Here is a 23,042-nt window from a genome sequence, read left to right as displayed (position 1 = left end):
TGAAACGACACCTAGGACAAAAGCACCCCCCCCCCCCCACCCCCCCATGCACGGCCATGATATCTAACTATATCATATCTAAATATGATAACTATGATGGATCCAGCATGCAGGACTTCACTGATAGATTGCACTATATGAAAAAATGTAAGAGATATCAATTATGTGATGGGAGCAGGATGCATTGTTTTAGGCAACCAATAAACTGTATTAGGCTTTTGTATTTGGTTTAATAGAATAGGTCACAGTTTATCACAAATTCCCCAATCTAGGTTCAAGAGCAACGCCCTCTATCTGTTGAGAGAGATTAGAAATGACGTGCTTGTTATTTCTGACCAGAAGCACTTGTATAGGCAACAAGTCTCTTTACAACTTTAAGACTCAGACGTATGGGTTTAAGAGGAGCATTTGAGGGCAGAATATGTTCGAAATCAAATATATGCTAAATATAACTCTTAATTCTTTCAGTTAGACATTTTTTATTTCATGGAAATACAACATAATTTCAAATCCTTTGCAGGACCATTGTTGTACATCTTATATTCTTTTCTCCTTTTTTGTATTTCAAAACATGGTCACTCGTACAACAATATCATAAACAAAGCCTCATGTCACAAATGGAGCCATTGATGACAATAAATTACACTTGCCATGCTAAGGTTTGAAGATGATGCATTGGTACCTTCATATTTTCATTAGATTAACCTTTAAATGAACAATAAGTTGGAGTTGTGTGAATAAATATCATAAAAGGACCACTGGAATTACAAAAGAAACTTTCTTCATTCAAATGGAGCAGAAAAAAGAGACAAATCACAGGGCTGTTTGGAGGTTATTTCTGAAGAACTTTGATTTCCTTCATATGAAAAAAAATTGGGACAAATTTTGCATATTTTGATAACACTGCTAAATCTAAAGCAAAAGTCCAACAATAGTAAATACTGAATATATTTAGGAAACTGCCCTTTCATTATAACTGACAATTTTTTTTTTGTATTTTTCTTTTTACCTAAAAGGGACACTACTTCCCTTACAGGAGTTTGAATGTACAGTCAGTATTTTGTAGGTCTGTCTGCTAGACCAACATATCCATTCACACTCAAAACTGGTTAATCTAGTATAGCACTGTCTTTATACAACCTAGAGGTATTTTCTAATGCTTGCTTCTTTTGTCTTTTTACTCTGGAAAAAGCAAACACATTTGCCCAGATGAAGATGTGTCTTTTCAAAATGGTAAACAATATCACTGTATTAATGTACAGAATATAAAAACTTTCCAACAAACAGACAAAAGAAAGAAAAAAAAAGCTGATGAGGTTTCCGGTCAGTAATAGAGGCAAGTATACCAAGGATGTAAATTAAATTATTAATAATTAAAAACAAGAACAATTACAACACTCAACACTTCACTTAGTTCAACAGTGAAATTTACAGTGGAAGTGGTACCGAATAAAATGTGCTAGGAGGCGAGAAAACCAGATGTGGGTAAAATAAATAAAAGCAAATGAAAAAAGTGATGCATCTTCATTCCTTTGAAATTAGGGAGGTATACTGTAAGAAGTATGCAAATATATCATTATAAACACTTAATGTATCATGAGCATGGCCAGACCAGATTATTATGCACACACGTGAAGAACTTGAAATGTATCATGATATAAAACAGGTCTGGGTCATAATACAACAATAATGGTGCCTGTAGTAGTACTATTAGTAGTTGAAGTAGCACTTAATAGAGCACCATGTTGCACTTAAAATATCTTTATGTAACTTATAAAATTAGTTATTTGTTGCGTTATTTAGGGATTCATTATTTTGTTTACACCTTGTTAGGTTTATTGATGTCTCAACTGTTAATTGCAATTTATCAAAGGGTGTTTTTGACTCTGAATGGCTGCGACTCAAAACACGTGGGGACAAAATAGGGATACAGGATTATAGTATACAACTACTTTCTTGGCATTTGTGTCACTGGTCCCATCCACAGGTGTACAGCTGAAGGAATAAGAGAAGGCATGCACGAGTGAGAGCCACACAGGTAGTAAAGTAAAAAGAAAAAAGGTGTGAATATTACGCTTCCACCTCTGGCCTGATCCACTGGAGAGGATCACTTAGGGGTTTGGAGCGGGGCAATCAGAGCCACAGATATACAATGTTGGGCTTACTTTTTCTGAGCTGTAGAATTCTATGGGTGTCAAGGCTTCAAGAATTCCAAGACAGCCACATTTCAGATAGAATGAGAGTTTGAGTTAATTTGTCTTTGGATCCATGTAGCCAATATGGAGAACAGTAATATATATGCCACCATGTTCAATCTATAACTCTGATAGAGGACCAGCAAGAGGCAGAATTAGTATCACAGCTATGGGGAGTGTGTGTGTGTGTGTGTGCGTGTGTGTGTGTGTATGCGTGTGTATTATGTGTGAGGGGTCTATTCAACAGGTGGTAGCCAGGGACTGGTGTATAGGAGGCTGGAAACAGCGAACGTGCTCCACAGTGGAACTGTCCGTCTCCACAGCCTTCATGTACTTGTTGAGGATGGCAAAGATTTCGTTGTTCAGGATCTGGTACTTCCTGATGCGGTCTGCCATCTTCTTCAGGGGCTGTAAAGTGAGAACAAGGAGAGAAGGGGATGCATGAAACCATTTAAATGATAGAACTAGGGAAAAAAGTGACTCAGATAATATGAAAAGCCTTGAGAGTGTGTTTGCGTGTAACTGTAGGGACTATAGAATACCCACCACATTTTTGATGATCTCGTCTTTGCCGTCCTGTCTTTGGACCTTGAGCAGGTGGTAGCAGAAGTCAAAGAGGTCAAAGCGGCGCTGCTGTCCCAATAGCACAATGATGGAGCAACCGGCCCAGTTCAGCCCATCCCCAAAGCACTGCCTGGAAAGCGAGGCACAGACAACACATACAAGCATTTAATAAAAAGACCAAGCACTTAAATAAACTAAGAAGAACTACACTGATTCCTCCAGGACTAAGTCGGGGTCAGAAATTAACTCTTTTTTTTAGAGCATTTTTTGCCTCCTTGATCTGGTTTTTAGGGGCATTTTGGTCCTTTTCGGGGGCAATTACAGTATATTAAACTACAAAATGATACATTTGCACTGCATAGTGGCAAGCAAGCAAACACCCATTAAGATTTGTACTATTTTAAATCATAATATACTGTCACATCAACAGAGACATTTTCTACTGCTTCAGGCTGCAAACTTGATTGTTTTCTAACCAAAAACCGCTCCGTTCTTCTCACCCACAATGCACTGTAAAGAATCATTCGGTCATAGGCGCCTATTAATCACCTACGGTGGCCCGCAGGGGACAGTAGATGCATTCATGTGTTAGTATATGATAACTACTAAAAAATGTGAACAGGGTGAAATAAGGGTACTCCAAATTATCGCGGGCATTTTTGGACAGGTATTTTATAAACGCTCAAGAGCCCCAGTTGATTTCTGACCCTGGACAAAGATCACGGCATTTATATAGTCACACACACACACACACACACACACACACACACACACACACACACACACACACACACACACACACACACACACACCAGCAAGGACATCCTCATCACTTACTCTGCTGTGAACTCGTGCGTGCCCACAGGGATGCAGTAGACAAACTGCATGGCGCTCCACAGGCGGTGGAACTCCATACACTCGTCAACGTGCATTACGCCATTGGTGGGTGGAGGCCCGCGCCACACCCCGTCCTGCAGGAAGCTGCGGATGCGTGTCAGGATGACCTCGAACATGGAAAGGCCGCAGCACAGACGCTCTTTGGTCAGCAGGTCGCCCTCACGCGCAATGGCAATTTGCTGGCAAAAAAGACAGCCACAGTACAAAAGCATGAAAATACTGAAGACAAAATTATACAAAGAAATCATTTACAATATGGTTTTTAGTTTTTAAATCATTAGTACATACAAAAAATGCACACAAACAAAGGAATAACTAAGACAACAGACATCCGCAGGGAAACAGGTTATATAGTTTTTGACCTCTAGGTCTGTCTGCCTCCATGCCCATCTTCTTCCTGAAGGGTGAGAGGAGGAGAGAGGGGGTGGAGAGCTCACCTGTGGGGTTCCCAACCTCTCGATTAGAGGCACAAGGTGGAGAGGGGCGTACTTTGCTTCCAGTCTTTTCATCCTCACCTCCAGACGCTCTCCCTCTACATAACACACAAACACCACACGGTTACACACATACAGGGAAACGCACGCAAAAACAACTAAGCATTTCAATGGATACTTTACCTAAAAAATCCTTATATAAAAAGAGGCACTTGAGCTGCCTAATGTTCTTCCATTATCTAAGTCTTGTATTCTAAACTTGTGTTCACATAACATGCGGGCGGTATTAATATGAACTCCATATCTTTAAGTATTAAGGAGTTACTGTAGTTGAAAGAAAATCAGTTTTTCCTTATTATCTACTCTAATCATGGTATTCTGTTACATCACCATGCGGCCATCTTGGTAGGAAAATAACAGGTGATTGTAATAAATTAATAGGTGATTATAATCAAATAACAGCCACAGCTAATGAGGTATGTATATGGTAAAGCACCATATTGGTAGGAAATGCATGTGACATCATGGGAATACTATGAATAGGGGGAACCTGCGGTGTAAACATGACATTTCTGTTGTGTTCACAAGGGTGGACAGAGAGACAGCCCAGACAGACAGGCACCATACCATGTACCGGTGTAAATTTCTAACCTATTTTCACTTCTCTGTCTGACCCCTCCACATACCTTTGATGTAGACTCTGGGCAGAATGTTCTGGAAGGGGGCTGCATGAAGCAGGTCACACACTTCCTCCTGGGACTGGGGTTCAAACAGACACAGCAAACGAAGGGGATCACTTTAATCAAGAGCATCTCACCCACTTTGCATTATGGACATCCCTACAGAGCATGCAGTTAGCCATGGTGAGATGTTTATTTGAAGAGCACATCCAATTCAGTAGGTTCTCCTTCCTCTTGAATTCCTTCATTTGGGCCTAACATATGTCCGGTTTGCATTGAGTTGTGCTACAGTGCAAGATTGTATTACTTCAGAAGCTTCAGTGGGGCTACATTATCGCCATTCATTAGATGACTAAAGCAATAAGACAATTGCCATTTGGTCATTGGGTGCACGCTGGTGGATTAGTGGACATCGTCTCTAGCTTATGAAGACAAGGAGATAAGATTACTGAATGAGTGTGTCTGTGTGCGTATGATGAGGCTATGTTTATCATGACATAGCCAAATCATATCCTAGGATTATAATTCGTCACTCTCTAAGTACAACATCCCAACTGATCTGACTTAGCACCGAGACGTCAATGTACAACCAGCCACAATAGACTCTTCTGTCTAGGTAAAGCCTTCACTAATACTAGCCTACTAAGAATTGTGTTAGTGTTAATATATGCATGCTTAGTAAGTAGTGGTAGAAGCTGATCACATTTCTCAGACATGAAGTGACTGCCGTTTATTTATTTAACTAGGTGTTTTTTGTGGTGATTGTTAGTCAAGAAAACACAAGCAATAAACCAACTAAATACAGAGAAGCAGATCTTGAAACCTGGGCTACTGGATGATGGATGAGAAAAGAGAGCCATGCAATGATAAATGCAAGACACACTGCACCCATCCACACACGCGCACACACACATTGGCAAGCAGTCCAAACCAACATACATACGGAGTAAACAGACATTCGCAGATCAATGAAGTCAGAAAGAAATGACAGAAAGAGTGAGTAGCGTTATGTGAGACAGGCATTACAAGCGCCCAGAACCGGCAGAGAGTATGGAGGCAAAAGTGCAGAGTTAAGCACAAGACTGTACCAACAACCAACCAGAAATGTACCATCACCTCTGCCATGGAAGACAAAGGCACCAAGATTCTGTTTCACCAGCCAAATGTATTTCTTGATTTCTTTTCTTGGTCAAGTATCTTTCTTCAATTGTAGTACGATTTTACGTCAAAAAATGATTATTTTCCACTGATGTGATACCGAGGGATTAATACCAAGGTAAATATAAAGACATCACTAAAATGGTCTCAGTCCTTTTGCTTCCATGGCTGTATGGAGGTGAAACTCTGTGTGCCAAACTAAGATGGTGAAATAGAGAAAACAGAAACACAGCAGCCCAAACCAACAAGAGAGATAAAGAGAAAGACAAATCCGGTCTCTGTGTTCATTCGTTACCAATGACAAGACCTAAATCCTTACCACCTGTGGTAGATGCCAGCGTGTAATGAAAAATAGAGTTGCATTTCAGAAAAAGATCAAGATCAAAACACACAGGGTCACTTGGACTGGGTACCTGACAGTTTCCGCCCATAACATTCATCAACTGATGATTTAGGATGTGAATCCATATCACAAGTTGGGCAGAAACCTTCAGGCACCCGGTTTACTGGTCACCCACACAAAATCATGACAGTCAAGACAGCTACACATTAGCAGTTCCTCTCACTGAGCATGCTGAGGGACCACAGAAGGAATCAGCAGAATAGAAGTTTGGGGAAGAAGTAGGAGAGAGAAAGACCTTTAACAGGAGAAGAAGAACAAAAGTGAAGGAAACACAAGGTGTCAAAACAAGGAAAAAAGGAGGAGGAGAGGACAAGGGAATAGTAATATGACAGTAAGATGGGTAATGGGAGATAGTGGCAGAACGTCTCACCAGAGCTTGCTCGATGAGCAGGCAGAAGAGGATGGCGTTGCCCACCTCCCGTAAGCTCTGGAAGACATCGGTCTTCAGCTCAGCATACTCAATGATGTCCTTGAGCTGATGGTGGAAGAACTCCAGGATACCTGTCATGGGGGAGAGGGGAAACATACAGGCAACCTGGAGACAACTTATCTGCATTTTTGTTCAGACAGTGCCATCATTACTCTCATAGTTGTGATGCAAAATCCTTTATCAAAATGTCTTTTGGTATAGCAAAACAGCAAGTGCCTAGCAATACCTCACCTAGAGGGACATGACAATGAAATAATAATCAATTTCTATCGGTATGAATCAGAATGGTCAGTGCGTCTGTGTGTGTGGCTGCCCTGACCCACATTTGGTCCATAAATCAGTCCCTAACAGTAGAGGACGGGAGGATCATTAACTGCTGACAGTAAGATCACAGGCAGTAAGCCAGGTACAGCACTCAGGGTACAGAACATCAGTAATCTACAGATTACTGAGCCCTGCTCATAGGGATATCCCATCTGACTGGCCTCTAATCTTCGCAGACAGCTTGAACAAATACGCAGGAAGGCACATTGGTAAATACCTCAAGAGGTAGTGTAAGTAGGCAACAGTGAAAAATTAACTATCTTTTCATAGGGCATTTTTTGCCCCATTGATCTGATGTTTAGGGGCATTTTTGTCCTTTTTGGGGTCAATTTTATTGAACAAGGAAATAATATATTTGCAGTGCATATTGGCAAATAAACACTCAATTTATACCACTATGATTTTAATTTATAATATACCACACATCCCACACTTCTTTCCCACTGCTGGAAACTCCCAGCAGGCCATAAAGAAGAGGATGGTGCTGTTTTCTCCAGTCTGACCAATATTGTAAAAAAAACTCAACAACTGAAGGGTGTGAGATGGACTGGTTGGGGTCAGCATTTCCTTCTTCTGCTGGCTGCGTGGTGCCAACATTTTCTACTGCTTCATGCTGCGTACTTTTCTAATCAAAAACTGCTTCTCTTGCCTAGAATGCACTGGAAAGAACCACCACAGGCCATAAGCTCCCACAAATCGCCTACGGTGGCCCACGGGAGACAGTAGTCACATTCATGCGCGAACGAAAAAATGTGAACAGGGTGAAAATGCACTAAAGGGTCCTAATAATGTAATGGAAACTGGTCCCGTAATGCGAATTCTGCAGATATAACCACACAGGCGCTGTGTTCACTGTGACAGTGCAGACTTTACGCTCACCTGGGGAGCCATACTCGTGGCGTGGTAGGCGACAGATTTTGGGCATGACTTCTATCAGTGTTTTTACATATTGCAGTATGGTGCCCTGTAACTGGAAAGCAGGAAGAAAGATAGAACACAGCAGGTAAAGGAGAAAAGAGGGTGTGAAGAGGAAAAGAAGAACAGGGAAAACAGTGTGAGAATCCAGTGTATTACGGACAGAGGGTGCAACATGTATACTGAAGAATGCGGTAGAAAATCAAGGTAAATACCAGGCTCTTGACAATCTTAAGCAGCTCTTCCATTACTACAGCAATGCCTTGGTAACCAAGGAGACGGCAGATGGTCTTGAAGTGAGGCGGGCCAACAAAGTTCCTGTAGGAGCTGTATATGTGGGAGTAGGCAATGTTCAGTGGCTGAGGAGGGAGAAACAGAGAAAGAGAAACACTGTTAATCAGGACCAGTGGGAAGATGGGCTTTCTCGAAAAATGCTGTCAGAAGCTGTCCATTTAGGGAAATCTCTGATCAAGGGATAAGCGTTGACAGTAAAGCATTAATGGTGATACAGGTACAGTATTATATCTCAAATATAAGTCATCAATGACACCATACCTTGGACCCATACAGGTAGTAAGGCTGCACGTTGGCTGGCTTGTCTCTTTGAGGCTCCTGGGTGAAAGGGATGGCTGTACGTACAAAGCTGTGGAGAGAGAGAGAGAGAGATGTTAAAAAATACAAAAAACAATATGGGAAAAAGTACTCTCAAAGACATACGCCAGCACACTGACCGGTTTGTGGATCCATTGTAGCAGTAGTTGGGGAGGAAGTCGAAGTTGAGCTCCCAGAAGACGTGGAGCGTGATGCGTCCGTAGGGAGCGGAGACGTTGTGGTTGGCCTCGCGGAACATGGCGTCGAAGCTGTCCAGGGTCATGTGCTTGGACAGGAGCCGGTGGGTTAGTCTGTTGATCTCCAGCAACCACTCCAACTCCTGTCCAGGAGAGACACAGAAGGACATGGTGAGTGTGAGAAAGCCGGTTTGAGAGAAAAAGGACAGCTTCAAAACAGATAAAGTCGGATTGTGACACATTATAGGAGGAGTGAGAGTGAAACGCTTGTTAGTTTGAGTGCGAGAGCTTGATGAGGACGTGTACGACCACACAGGTTTACGTGACCATGCTGCGTTGCTGTGTCCCGTTAAGGTCTGAGCCTGTCCCTCTGCTGTGCACTCTTACCACTATGGAAGTGAGGTCCTCGCTCTCAAAGCGGCTGATGGCCTGGTCCAGAGACTTGTACATGGCCGCCGAGATCCTCTGGGTAATCAGACGGTTCAGGTCAATGGAGCGCCCTAGCAGCTGGAAGACAGAGGAGGACAGGTTGGATTAACATTAACAAAGACAGGTATTCCCAGTAAAGTGCAGCAATGTATTCTATTCAGGTTATTTAGTTAAATATCCCATGGAATGTTTGCTAAAACCTTCATAGAGGAAGTAGTTGTTTGCTTAACCTGACAAAAACACAACTGATGCCTGACATAAGAAGCAGAACAGGAAGAATGAAATGCTCAAAAGCTCTAGATGTGACATTAGAATACTTTTCAAATTGCTAAGGACTACTCAAGATACAGATTGGGAACTTGTCCATTTCTCCAGTACCTGTACGTGTCTCTGTTTGAGCAGCGTCTCGTAGCGGTTTGATGGGGGGTACGGGATGATCACGCCATAGTTTTTACACTCCGCTCTGAAACGCTTGTCTAGGAGGACACTGTGGAACACAGAGCATATCGTTTATGTATAATCCGTTTGGCCTTAGATTTAGTTACCAACAATTACAAAAATATAAAGAGCAAGTAACTTCCCTTACCTTCCAGCCATTGCTTTGTAGTAGGCAAATATCTGATCAGCTAACTTGTAGACGAACTGATCAAAGCAGAGGTTTACCTGAAATCAAGGAGCAGATTATCAAGCTATTGTTTTGAAGGAACATCACTGAGGCAAATAATAATGCACTTGATTCTTAAATGACAAGATCAATTCGAACGAGGACCGTCAGACATTACCTCAGCCTCGATTTCATCATAAAGGAACTGCTTCTTGAACTTGGTGAGAGCGTAGTAGCCACTGTCATTGTACAAGTCTAGAGGATATAGCACATACCTGGGGAAAGAAGAATTGCAGTTACACTACTGTATGTTGCCTAAACAGACAAAGCCTATAGGCACAGCCACAGTCTGAAACAGCGTATCATTGGAGGCTTGTCTTACTCCATCATGGAGGGTTCCTTGGTCTCCAGGATGTGGTCGGTGAGGATCCAGGGCATGGACATCTCGATGGGGAACTGGATTCTGCGGCCCATGGTCAGCTCCAGGAAGAACTCTCTGAACCATAGCTGGGACAGGTCACAGCACTGCTGCAGGGCCTCTGGACCGTGGGAGGACAGGGGAAGAGAGCGGAGAAGAAACAAAAAGGAAGGGATTAGTTCAAAGTAACTACAAATCCAACGGCAGTACAAGTTCATTTGAAAATTACAAAATTACCTTATAGGTAACGACTGACAAATCTCTGAGTTTTACTTTCATGGGAGCAATCATTCTGTGAGAGCAGCCGCCGCCTGCTCTTCCACCAAATGGTTGATCTCTCATTATAGGTACAAATCTTTTCATCAGTCATCACCTTAGATTAGCTACTGTGCAGCTAATCTAGGGTGAATGAGTTTCTCCTCACTGCTGAAGTTGAGTTAATCTAGGGTGAATGAGTTTCTCCTCACCGCTGAAGTTGAGCAGATGTGTGAAGAAGAAGGACTGTTTGTGGAAGTCTTCTATGGCTAGCACTATGGGTCCATCCAGACTGCTGCGCAGAGTCTTCTTCGAGCCGCTCTTATCTGCTATCAGAGACTCCAGCATGGTGCGCACCATGTACAGCTGGGGGGAGAGGAGACAGGAGACAGGAGGAGGAGTGAAAAAGCTCTTATTCCTTACACCAGGTTTTAGGAGGCATGTCGATAAACCATTATGAATCATTTGCTATCACATCATTAAACATGCCTATCATGTTCTGATTACACTTTGTTCAGGGTATGGAGTCGGCTCAAGGAATGAGAATGAAAACTGGAAAATGACAACCATTTCTGGGGGAAGAGAAATGCAACCAGGCATGAAACTGATTTCTAACCTTTTGAATGGAACCTTTACTCAGATAGAGTTTTAAGACATTTTTAATAATTCATACAACAATTATTAAATCTTTAGTGGGGGGAGTTCGCTGAGAGAGAAACAATTTAGCAGCTGCCAAACTGCGGGTTTCATGTTAAAGGTTCATTCAGTGTCTTGTCTTCTAATCCTCTCCTTCCTCTCCAATCTGTCCTGGAGCCTACATGAGCTAACCTAGGGGAGTGTTGCCTAGTTACACCATCCAGCGAGCATGACAGTCGCTTGTGTAATGCCATCACTCACTCTGCCTTCACACCGCATGTCACAAGCTGAGTGTTTTTGACAACGCATTGGCAATTATCATGCTTATAAATGTGCGCAATCACTGAGGAAAGGAAATTCAGTAATTCAGATTTGTGTCTCATTCCACAGAAATGAATCTTGCCAGAAGATAAGCATCACATTGCAGTCATTGTAATTCAAAACAAGTTATTTTGGGGAAGTGAAATGGAAAAATAAGAGACATTTTTTTGGTTTCTAAAATTACTATGTAAATGAGAACATTTGCACTGAAAAATTTTGTTTTCCAGTCATAATCAACCAACAGTAAAATCCATTTGGCTTCCTTCCCCTGGCACCCTGTCCTGTCCCCCATCTTTGAAAATGAAGCGTTGCTTCACACTCTAGCCACACTCCATAAAGAAAGTATATTATTAGTTAAAGACCAACGTTTCGACACATTTCTATCCCCTGTCTTACCTGTGTGCTAGAGGGTCCTACAGCTCTGCGGGGCACCTTGATGTCAAACCCTCCTTTCGGGTCCTTCTCCCCCCTCAGACAGGGGTCATTGGGAGGTTCCCTCGCCCCCTCCCAGTCACAGATGGTCTTACGGATGGCCTGGAGAACACTAAGGCAGAAGAGAAAGGGATTACTGATTATCTGATTTTTAGCACCACCTATGACTGTTAATACTCATATTTTTCCACTGTTAATAAAAGAGAATTCCAGAATTGCAGGATAATGACTAAAACTATACCTTTGGCCGCTAATGGCCATAGATCAATTATAGGTTTATGAGATTAGGGGACATAGGTTGCTTTCTCCAGGTGTACCTAATGAGGACGTTCTTCTTCTTGCGTACAGCCTGGCGCAGAGGCTCTCGGAGGGTCATCTGGGCAAAGTCCTGCAGCGCTGCATAGATGGTGTTCCTGATGGCCTGGTTAAACACTGATTCCATTCGGCCCATCAGAACCTACACAATATACACATCATCATCATCATCATCATCATCATCATCATCATCATCGTGGTCATGAAGACTTCATACCAACCTTCAACTCAATATTAAAGATAAGAGTGGATGACATCAAAGCCATTTTGGTGGATAATTTTCCTTACTAAATATAATTATTTGAATAAATAAGATTTATTTATCTGCATCGTTTGATCGCTGTGTGCACAAAGGTGTTTTTAAATATCCTCTGACCATCAACTGTTGAGAACATTACTAGGACAGCTGATCAAATTTTCAGAACGGATGCTTGAACGCCTGACAAGGTCACCGGTGTTTTACCTGCAGTCCTTTGATCATGGCAATGACCTCCACCAGGGCAAACTTCTCCTCGCTGGTGTAGTTGTAACGCGTGGCCCGCTCATACTCCTCCGCTGTGCCTGGACAGTCCTTGTTACAGAACTTATCTGTGGGGTGGACGAGCTTCCACGAGTACTGAGAGACACAAAGAGAGATAAAGAGAGAGAGGGATAAATGGCTCAATGAGCAAGGACCAAGGCTACAACTATCAAGTCATTTACAATGGCAAAAACATATATTTTGTATCATATTAGGGATGGGAATATGTATCGAAATTCAATATATTGCAATTCGAAAATGTGACAATATGTATCGTGGGGCAGAAAAATGAATTGCGACATTAGATATTAGAAATAAACAGAATTCTGCACAATCAGACTTTGTTGCCATTTAACTTTTATTTATCACATTGTATCATGGTTGTATCGAATCGTGAATCCTGTATTGCGTATTAAATCATATCGTGAAATAAGCATATCGTACCAACTGCACACACACACACAGAGTCCATCCCTCCCTCTACTCACCACTTCCATGACGTGTGTGCTCCACTTGGACAGCAGCTGCAGGCCCCTCAGCGCCAGGTCAAACAGCTCTCTGTACTCCTCGTCTGACTTCTGGCTGTCCAGGCCCGAGCCTGTCACCACTTCGCTGTTGCTGTAGCGCGCCAGCTCCGAGATGAAACGGATGTGGTCCTCCCTGATCTGCACCATCTGCTCACACAGGTTGTACTGTGGTGAGATGCTGCTCTGGGTGCACGTCCACCTAGCCACAAAGGAGGGGAGGGGGGCAGGTGGGGTGGGGGACAGATGGCAGATGGCAAGGTGGTCAAGTTTTTGGCACTGGGGCCTGGATTGAGAAAGGCTGTTCCAGGGTTTGCTAGAGGTTGAGAGCATTTCTGTAACTGTTCAAAAAGTAAGTGGTAAACTAGGCATATAGAGGGGCCAAGGTTCTCTTACTTGGACTTGTTTTCTTCATAGTGAGCGCTGGTCTCAATGTAGCGTGACAGCTCTATCTGCATATCTCCAAACAGCGGCACCACTTGGAGCTGAAATACAAACACAGGAGGGAACGTCTCTCCCTCAGGCCCGTGCATGCAAACGAATTACCAGATAAAAACAGAAAAAAAAACAGAAGAGAGCCTTACTTTGAAGAACTTGTCGATCTTGCTCAGGTTGATCCTCTTTTTAGCATCGAGTTTGTAGATGTTACTCACGTTCCCATCCATCAGGTACAGACCAAAGCCCATCACCTGACACACAGCGAGACAGGATTTGCTTTAGCCAATGACAGCTATAGGTTTGTGTCCTCCGTCGCAGCAGGTAAAGAGGCAAGTCAGTTGCGCTTACCTTGAGCAGCATGTGTTTCTCGCTGGGTGTCAAATACATCTTGTTCTCATAATAATCTACGCTGATGTTGACAATGTCTGCCAAAAGTTCCTCGTAGCCAGGAATCACCTCCAACTGTTGATGCAGGCACTGCACAGAAAGAGAGGTGGTACTGCATGTCACCTTGAACTAAACAGTGGTTCTCAGACAAAGGCCAGAAACAGCTAGTTCTACACTGCATACAGATACAAGCATGGACACTGATAATGTTGAATGAAAACTGTGCATCTCCAGAAGATCGCCTCTAAATTATTGAGAAAACGTTTAGATTTTAAGGCAAACGACAATATATTCTTCATACTCTACACTTTGTTTTGCAATGGGTTTCCATTCCAAACCTTTTAATTCAAGCAATAAAATGAAAGAAAAAATCACTTGAAATACTGTACAACTCATTCAGTTCGTCCAGAAGTTCAGTTGCAAGTGTTTAGGTTAGTAGCTCAATTGCTCTATCAGACTTTGGTTCAGACTGAATGACGATGGTGAAGATGGTGAAGATATGACAGCATGCCAACCTGAGTGATCCTGTTGTGGTTGGCTAAAAACATGGAGAGATTCTGGGACTCCTGGATGGACTGGGGGTCGGCCATCTTCCTCAGGAACTGGGCTGCCCTGGAGACACGGGAGAGAAAGCAATATATTAAACTTGGCTGTGCAGAGATAAAAAGGAAGCTATTCCACAACACTTATGATGTACCCACACAATTTATATTCATGTGTATAGTGAATCATTTAACACTTCTATATTTATGGCACTCTACCTTTTGTAGGCAGAGTGATCATTCTTGACGCTGCACTTCATGTTCTTCAATTCGTCCAGCACTGCAAACATGTTGATGAACTTGCCCAGGGTGAGCAGATAGGCCTCCGACACAAAGTCCTTCCTTCTCTCAGCGTGGCACAGACGCTTCACCTCACTACAGAAACGCTCTATGGCTTTCCGCTGGGAGGACAAAGAAATCAAGGTGTTTGGAATTAGTTATTGGCCATTTCATCATCCCACACTGTATTCAGGAAACCATTACTTTTCTCTTACCTGAAAATGTATGCAATTCATTAGATGAGTCCAAATGTGGGATTTTCCCCAGTAAATCTCTAGTTTTCAACAGGGATGGACACCTGTTCAATCGATCACAAACTACACAGGTAATGTCGGAACAGCCAGTGTCTTACCTGGAAGTACATGAACTTCATGAGTTTGGTCACTTCAGGCTCCAGCACCTCCACTGTTTTCTCATAGATCTCCACTCTGTTGGGCTGCTCGTTGCATTTCACCTAAAGGACACAAGAGGGCGCTGTCACACAGCTTGATATGGCTAGATGTAGTGAGACTCTTTTATGGGATCCCTTGAATGACCTGATCAATAAGGTCAAGGATATATGGTTAATGTCTAGGTTATGGTGCATGAAACTTAGTGTTTGCACACAGTAGCATGCTGTTCTATTTTCACCTCATGAAGTGAAGAGAAAACCCTTCATCTTGTGGCTCACAATGAGCATTAACAATGTATCAACATATTTATGGCCTATGAATCTAAAAAAAGTCCATATGTGCTCATGAATGTCTACTGTCATTTCAACACCTTCTCTGCAGGTTGTACATGTGGTTTTTGTGTGTGAACGACTAAAGCAACAGCTGCAGTTTAAAAGCTGAACTGAGCGCAAAAGATGAGGAACTAGTGGGTTGAACTTCACAGCTGATGGATATTATGAGACAAAAAGTTACAACAATATTCATTTTTCAAAGGCATATAAGTTATTATTTATTCAATATTGGGCATTTATTTAGCTGAGTCTGAGTTTGTTTGACAAAGACAAATCAAGAAGGAAAGGAAACTTCAAGAGGGAGATGCAGTAAAAAGAAAGAGATACAAATTGTGTGTGTGTGTGTGTGTGTGTGTGTGTGTGTGTGTGTTACCTGGGGGATGGCTCTGGAGCAGCTCCTCCAGGTGTAGAGCATCACAGCGTACTCATGTCCCTCCTCCAGCATCTCATTCTGCCCAGACAGACAAAATATAAAACAGACATAATGCATAGCTACTGCAATATGTTGAAGTGAAACAAGTCTAGAGTGGATGTGGCATAAGCCTTTCTTCCTTGTCTCTCCCTCCTGCTTGTTTTATTTTTGAAGGTCTCCAGTAGAACTATGCAAAGCCAGTTAACACAATACAAATATGTCCAACATCTCAGACTATTCAGATATTCTAGGACAAATGGGGCTTAAATGTTTTGGCAAGGGAACTTTTCTTCCAGCCAGAAGTAGGTGAGACAGAATTCTCTCTCCCTGTGGCTAAAGGAGGAGAGTCCTCAAATAGGCCGGCTTCACCTCAATGGGACTTCCCGATTTAAATAAGGTTAAATAAAGCGCTACTTCCCCTCTTTGCCAGTCAAATCACACTCTCCATTCATCCCCCCCATCAGTAGAAAGAGGTTTAGTGGTCCATTGCCTGCCTGATTCACCAGTGTGTAAGGGGCTGTGTGTGTGTGTGTGTGTGTGTGTGCGTGTGTGAGTCCTGCCACAGGCCTAGCCAAAACCTAAGAAAGGAACCAAATGATAAGTAATCCACAAAAAAACAAGGCTCTCTTTCAGTGCACAAGGGTGCTTCTCACAAACGGCTTTGTGTTCGCTGAAACAGGGACGGCAAATAATGCAAACGGGCTGCAAATAATAATGATGCCAAGACGAGGCTTGAGCATTTGTGCCACATTCTGCTGAGCCCCTCATTTTATCCCATTTTGATATGACTGTACATAGCAAATAATACGTGTCGTTTTTGAAATTGGAACACTGGCCTTTTTCTTACCATGCTGGAGTGGACTGTAGCTTGCTCTATATAGCGGGCGATGCCAGTCACAAATGCATTCCTGTCTTCAAAGTTGGTGTCAAAATTAGCCTGCAAAAGGAGGGGGAGAGGGGGTTTAAAATTGAAAATGGCTGCTTGGGAAATCATGGATGTGTGTAGGTGCACGCAGTAGGGCGTGTGTATGTGTGTGTGTGTGTGTGTGTGTACCTGGTACATGATGGAGGAGGGAGGGGGTTCGATGCATGGCTGCTGGTCTGGGAGGGGCAGCTCCTCCAGCAGGTCCACGTTGGACAGCGCATCCTCCAGGGTCACGTGGGTCGTCATGGTAACGAGGGGTCACTCACACAACACCCCGGTCTGACAGAAACAGACAAAAAAAACAGAGAGAGCAAGAGAAGAATGTGAGACGGGGAGAGGGCAGAAGAAGCTCGATTTCAGAAAGTCGGAGGATACAAGATGGAACTGGAGATCGGCGAAATCCATCGGGATATTTTGCAGCGCCATTGAATCAATAGCTCAAATGCATGGGGAAGCCGGCAGATCACGAAGGCATTCAAATATATGCCACAGTCACATAATAAAAAAATTCCTTCCACTCCAAAAATAATGATGGCAGATATTGTCTAGACTTGTTTAGACAGCTCCGCTCCAAAAATAATGATGGCAGATATTGCCTAGACAGCTCCATTTCCTCTTAAGAAACCACATCTGGGCCTTCACAATAAGCTGCATGACTGTCAGAGTTCATCCCTGCACCTGTATCCTCCCCCATTTCACTATACTTCAATACATGACTAACTCTCAGAGGAAGTAAGGGCACAGCCGCACAGGACACTCATCGTTTCCTTTTCACAAATGTCTTTTTACTAGAGGCAGATGTAATGGACCTCATTCTCTATCGCTCCGTGACTAGAAAACAAGGAAGGACCTATCGATGTTATTCATCTGAGAAAAAGAGGAAGGCAGAAAGCTGTTTGACAGACGGTGAATGACGTTTGACAAACACAAAATGTGCGATCTCACAGAAGCAGGAGACCCACTGTAAAAATTCCATCTATGACAAAAACCGCAGGCGAGCTGACAAATTCACAGCAGGTAACAAAACAAGTGAACCAAGCTATTAAGTAGCTTAAAACTATTCCAAATACAGAAAACATAATATATTATAATACTGACCACCATTTATATTCTACTCCATCTGATCTGTCCCTGGACTAAATGGATAGACCCCTCAGAACTGTTCAGTCTGTGCAGGACAAAACCTTCTGCCGTCTCCTCATTAGAAATCACCAGTCCAGCAAGACAGTGTGTGTGTCTGTGTCTGTGTGTGTAAGTCTGTCCAACCCACCTCTATATCATGTGACTCTCACAAAATGTGTGTTTTACCTCTGATCTGACAGACAGGGTTGGCATGGCTGATAATCGGCTTAATACCCACAGCCAGCACGAACACTGAGAGTGAGGAGCAGAGTTGAGAAGGCCAGGGGCCAAATAGAAAAGGGAAAGGAGAGAGAGAAAGCCGGAAGGGGTTGTCTGTCTACTCCTGGCCGGAGGCAGACACAGAGCTCACTGTGATGGAAGACACAAACCTAGTCTGTAATAGTAATACGCCTAATGGCAGCTTAGTTACCCAAGGTGCAACGTGGCACAAAGTTGTATAAGTGTAATGGAAGGAGTCTGTTTATTGGATATGGATAATGTGAGGTTACTATTGTTATTGGATCCTATATAGTCAAATAGCTTTTTTTATTTGTGCTGGCAGTCACCCACAGTCAGAGGATCAACCATACAGATAGTTGGCCCCGCATCACTCAAACACAACAATCCTACCACACACCAGCTGGAGCCACAAGATCTGAGTGTCAAAACAGCAGCCAGTTGACTACTACAATCTACCATATGTCTAAAGGTAAACACACTACAAGATTTTGACCATATAACCCAAATTTTGGCGTTCAGGGTGAAATTCCTATGCTGTAGCTTTTACTCTTTCACTTAGCGTCCCAATCTTAAAATTTGGGATGGTGCCTTTACTGCTTAGGTTAATTATTGTAAGAAATCTCATTATGTACTTTCATCCTGATGATCTTGTCTTTTCTCTGTGATAGGTAACCCGGCCTAATCTAAACATTAGAATTAGGCTTGTCTAATCTAAGTAACCTTCTGACCCTGTTGAAGCTGCAAACCGCTCGTAGCCGACATCCCACAAACTGTGAAACGCTCAGGCTTCTCCCTGTCACAATAGCGCAGCCTACTTGTAGCCAGTGCCAGCATGGACACACATCCAACACATGTAGATAAGAACTTACATCATGGGAAATACATTGTGGTTGATCACGCTCACATTTGCAGGCACACGACTTAGGCTATATGAGGGTGGCGTTTCCTGTCACATCAAACTGTCAAACCCGCTGTTAGCTGGCTCCTCCTCTTTCGCCACAGAAAACACAAAAAAGTTGGCAAGTTAGAGTACAGGCAGGTTATCAGTGTCACTGCTCTAAGTCAACAAACAGCCTTTAGGCCTAACTCAGATGAATGGGTCGGAATCAAAATTCTTATGATAGACTAGTGGCAGTACAAATCATGCGATTGGCCACTTACAGGTATAGCCTTGGCCTACTAATCACAACGTACTAATAGGGCCATCTGTAAGCTTGCAGAAAAGGAAACATGTAGCTACAGGAATTATCAGAAGGCGTTTTGTCAAGCAGACAGACATGCTCAGTGCTACTGAACTCCCATCTGTGCTTGGGAATACAGACGCAGTCAGAAGACTGGATTGGCTGAATAAACTTTCCCACCCTGGACTAGACACTGTTCAACAGTTGGTGCGTGTGTGTGTGTGTGTGTGTGTGTGTGTGTGTGTGTGTGTGTGTGTGTATGTATCTGAACACAGCAAAGGGCCCCTTCATTCCCCTCTGCATTCCTAGTAACCTAGCTATAGGCGGCCTATGTTATGCCGGAACGACACAGTGTGACCGCACAAGACAACAACTCTCTTTAGAATTTCCATAGTTGTGCTGCTGGGGAAATCAAACATAGGAAATCGATGCCTGCCTAATGAGCGGCCATATCATCAATGATATCACACACAGCAAATACCCTGTGGCCAACCTCACATCATTATTAAGGCTACTGCACATCAAATGCTGGGTCAGATCTCCTGGGCCAAATCTTATGATGCCACTAAACCATGAGAACCCAAACCACACCTCAGTCTGATCACACAACCTCCACTCCGCTGTCTGTCAGGCTACATAAAAAGAAAATACAGCCTGCAATAGGGACAAAAAAAACAAAAAAAAAACAAATCACAAAGCAAAGACATGATGTCAGTGTGAATGAGATACAGCAATAAGGAAACCAACATTTGTTAACTGGATAGAAAACAGAATGTCTTGACGGAAAGAAAAAGGAGAGTGGGCGTAGAAGAGAGTGAAGAGGAGGCTGAGGACGCTCTCCAGACCCTGAAAAGACAAAAAATACAAAAGAAAATAATACAAAAATACAAAAAGACAAAACAGAGAGAACAGGAACTAATCTCTAAATATGGAAGGAGGAAGAAGCAGCATGGCACAGATGACACATAGTTTGGAAAAAAAGGGGGAGAAAATCGCGGATTTTTGCGTGTGGTTTAGGCGTTTGTGTAGCGCTGCGTGCTCTTGCAGCGTTCATGCAATTCTAAATGGGGGTGAGAGAGAGAGAGAGAGAGCAAAAGAGAGAGAGGGAGAGAGAGGGGAAAAGTGTGTCAAGTCCGGGGTCACACCACTCAATGGCATCTCCCCCCAGGCCATCTTTGTAATATGTTATCATCCTCACACTCCGACCAGCTCTGATTGGCGGGGAGGAAAAGGAATCCTGAGCATTAAGACACTCACACATGATCATTCACAATACATCCGTTGACTCACACACACACACACACACACACACACTATCCTAGAAACATGGCTCTCACACACACACACAGATCAAACGTCTGTTCCAGCAGGATCTATGTAGGCTACAGAGTGTCATGGTAGGACACTGGCTGAGGTATTTGGCGCTCGAGGGCTGATTGTCATTTAGACCATGGGTGACACAACAGACCCACAAAACTGCCGTTGTCCCATGATCCCTGTGATGTCACGCTCCCCTTTTAGACCATCAGCAATCAACAGCACATGAATATGCATGAGGGGAAAAAAAAAAAACATAAGCCAGGCTCACATGACCAAGCTGTGACAGGTCAGTGAATGAATAGACAGCTAGAGGAGGGTTGAGGTAAAGGCAGGGATGTAGTGAAGGGTACACACACCTAAAATCACACCTAAACTTAAGTGTGTGTGAGTACTTTACCCATCCTGTTAGGCTCTCATAGCTTTATGACATAAGTTCATACTATTATGTCATGGCAAGTAGTATCACACTGTTGTAACTTCTAAGAAGATGGGGTCTTTTATGGAAAAAAGTAGAAAAGTAGAAATTAATGCTTTACAATTGTATTTTGAGAACAGCCATTTTTATTTATAAAGAGACTTTGTTTATATTGGTGGTCATAGTTTACCCATCCTTTTTATTTTTTTTTACCTCTACATCAGGGTACAGGTCATTGCATTGGTTCTTTTGCAGTTTTAGTGAAAAAACATCTATCTTAAAAACAGCAAGGGTGCTATTTGCAAAGGGCTGCAGGTACCAGCACACCCTTATGAAAAACAGCTATAGTAATCCTATAATAAATTATTTGAAGGCCAGTATACTGATATCACAGCAAAACTTTAAGTCCAATAAAAATATTATAGGACAGTACAGTGATATCATAGGAGATAAAAAATACCATAAACGACGATAAGGTCGCAATAAACTCACGACTGAGGAAATCCTTACAGGAATATTACAGTCATTTTTTATTTAGTATATCGAGGTGACACCGACAGCCAAGAATCAGCTCATCATTACATCACCCCTTGCTGAGGCGCATACACTACTATAGATTCGCAACTCGTTTAGTGGCAGCAGGTCAGTATTTCTACTTTTAAAAAAGTGACTGACGGTGGATGGATGGATGATTAGATCAGGGAATAGAAAATCAGACAGGGTTTGGAGCTTCGGCTGAAACGGAAGTAGGTGAACCTGTCATTCGCACATCAGTAACAGGCCTGCACGGCCGCCGCTATGAGGACTAGTACATGGGGCTGTAATGCATCTCGCCGGCTGATAGGCTACTTATGGTGCTTCCTGATGGCCGATAGATCAAGGGGGCGATAAAGAAGAAAAAAAAGCAAGAAAAAAAAAATGATAAAAGCAGATGAAAGAGGCGATGCTGAAATTTACTGCCAAAGCGGCATCTTTCGGCTTTATCTTAACATAGCATCCCCTCGCTCGGTGCACTGAAAACACTATAAAGGCTATCAGTCCAGAAAATCGTGTAGCTCTCTGTGAATCACCAGTCATCAGTGCACTTGCTACACGGGAACCCTCTCCTCACCCCACCCATCTCTTCGGAGTAAGCTACGATGCCAATGTAGGCTAACGGGAATCCCATTCATGTGTTAGAATAATCCGCGAAAAAAAAGAGGGTAGATCGGGTCTGGGGTTGAATTTCACGGAGCGCTACTTCTGGAATGGTGCTGAAGGTGGTCTCGTGTTTGTGCGCGGACTGCTAAGTAACGGGAAAGATGCACTAGGCGAGAGCAAAACGCCACAATTCACCGACAGGTCTCCAGCCATCATCACTACACGGCGCACATCGAGCAGCGCACCCCCGTTCATCTTTTAGCGTTGCAGCTCCATCCCGCTACATTTTGCACACATACCTGTAAATTGCATGTCCGTCCGGCAGTATAAAATACGGGCGGACAATGTCGCACTCTGCGACGGCGATCCAATGTTTCCTGAGGATATCTTTTTTCTCGCCTTTTTTTTTTTGCCGATTGATGCTCTCGTTTCGCCCAGTGCCTACCCAGTGCTAATCCACCCCACACAAAGAGCAGAAAATGGCTGCAAGTGCATTTTCTTAAAGGGACAGTCACAGCGAGCGGAGCTGGTGCTGATGGGGCCTAGGCATGTCGATTCAATGCATTTTAGTTTGTCTTATCATGCCTCCTCAAGTAGACATGTCATAGGATTGGATTTTTTTTTTTTTAACATGTGGAGAAAATAGCCTATAAACTGCTTTCAGACTTGCAACCC

The 23,042-nt window shown here is 43.1% G+C and overlaps 2 protein-coding genes across 2 annotated transcripts in view; one reads left to right on the top strand and one right to left on the bottom strand.

Moving 5' to 3' along the window:
* Window positions 1–23,042, top strand: part of med7 (mediator complex subunit 7) — a 314,785-nt gene that overhangs the window by 280,511 nt on the left and 11,232 nt on the right. The gene's annotated exons all lie outside the window — the stretch shown is intronic.
* On the bottom strand, window positions 229–22,802 carry cyfip2 (cytoplasmic FMR1 interacting protein 2). Its single transcript, XM_071903041.2, has 30 exons — window positions 22,667–22,802; window positions 17,079–17,228; window positions 16,872–16,961; window positions 15,986–16,063; window positions 15,241–15,342; window positions 14,829–15,010; window positions 14,583–14,679; window positions 14,029–14,157; window positions 13,827–13,931; window positions 13,639–13,727; window positions 13,207–13,444; window positions 12,662–12,814; window positions 12,201–12,340; window positions 11,848–11,995; window positions 10,707–10,860; window positions 10,204–10,360; window positions 10,000–10,096; window positions 9,804–9,880; window positions 9,596–9,704; window positions 9,176–9,295; window positions 8,732–8,931; window positions 8,556–8,643; window positions 8,216–8,359; window positions 7,965–8,055; window positions 6,702–6,832; window positions 4,777–4,849; window positions 4,094–4,188; window positions 3,597–3,835; window positions 2,742–2,889; window positions 229–2,603 (listed from the first exon to the last, which is right to left on the bottom strand). The coding sequence occupies exons 2-30, from the start codon at window positions 17,193–17,195 to the stop codon at window positions 2,436–2,438; spliced, it is 3,759 nt and encodes a 1,252-aa protein (XP_071759142.1). The 5' UTR covers window positions 17,196–17,228; window positions 22,667–22,802; the 3' UTR covers window positions 229–2,435.

Source organism: Centroberyx gerrardi, chromosome 16, assembly GCF_048128805.1.
Source record: "Centroberyx gerrardi isolate f3 chromosome 16, fCenGer3.hap1.cur.20231027, whole genome shotgun sequence".
Taxonomy (NCBI): Eukaryota; Metazoa; Chordata; class Actinopteri; order Beryciformes; family Berycidae; genus Centroberyx; species Centroberyx gerrardi.
The sequence above is the reverse complement of the archived record's forward strand: the minus strand, read 5'-3'. Positions and strand labels throughout refer to the sequence as shown.

What these genes read in the sequence shown, in the direction of transcription:
- cyfip2 (XM_071903041.2), bottom strand. Translation starts at nt 17,195, where the DNA reads ATGACGACCCACGTGACCCTGGAGGATGCGCTGTCCAACGTGGACCTG. An exon ending in ACCACAACAGGATCACTCAG is followed by an intron (nt 14,158 to 14,582) that starts GTTGGCATGCTG and finishes CTTTCTGTGCAG; the next exon opens with TGCCTGCATCAACAGTTGGA. An exon ending in ACATCTGCTCAACTTCAGCG is followed by an intron (nt 10,361 to 10,706) that starts GTGAGGAGAAAC and finishes CCCACGGTCCAG; the next exon opens with AGGCCCTGCAGCAGTGCTGT.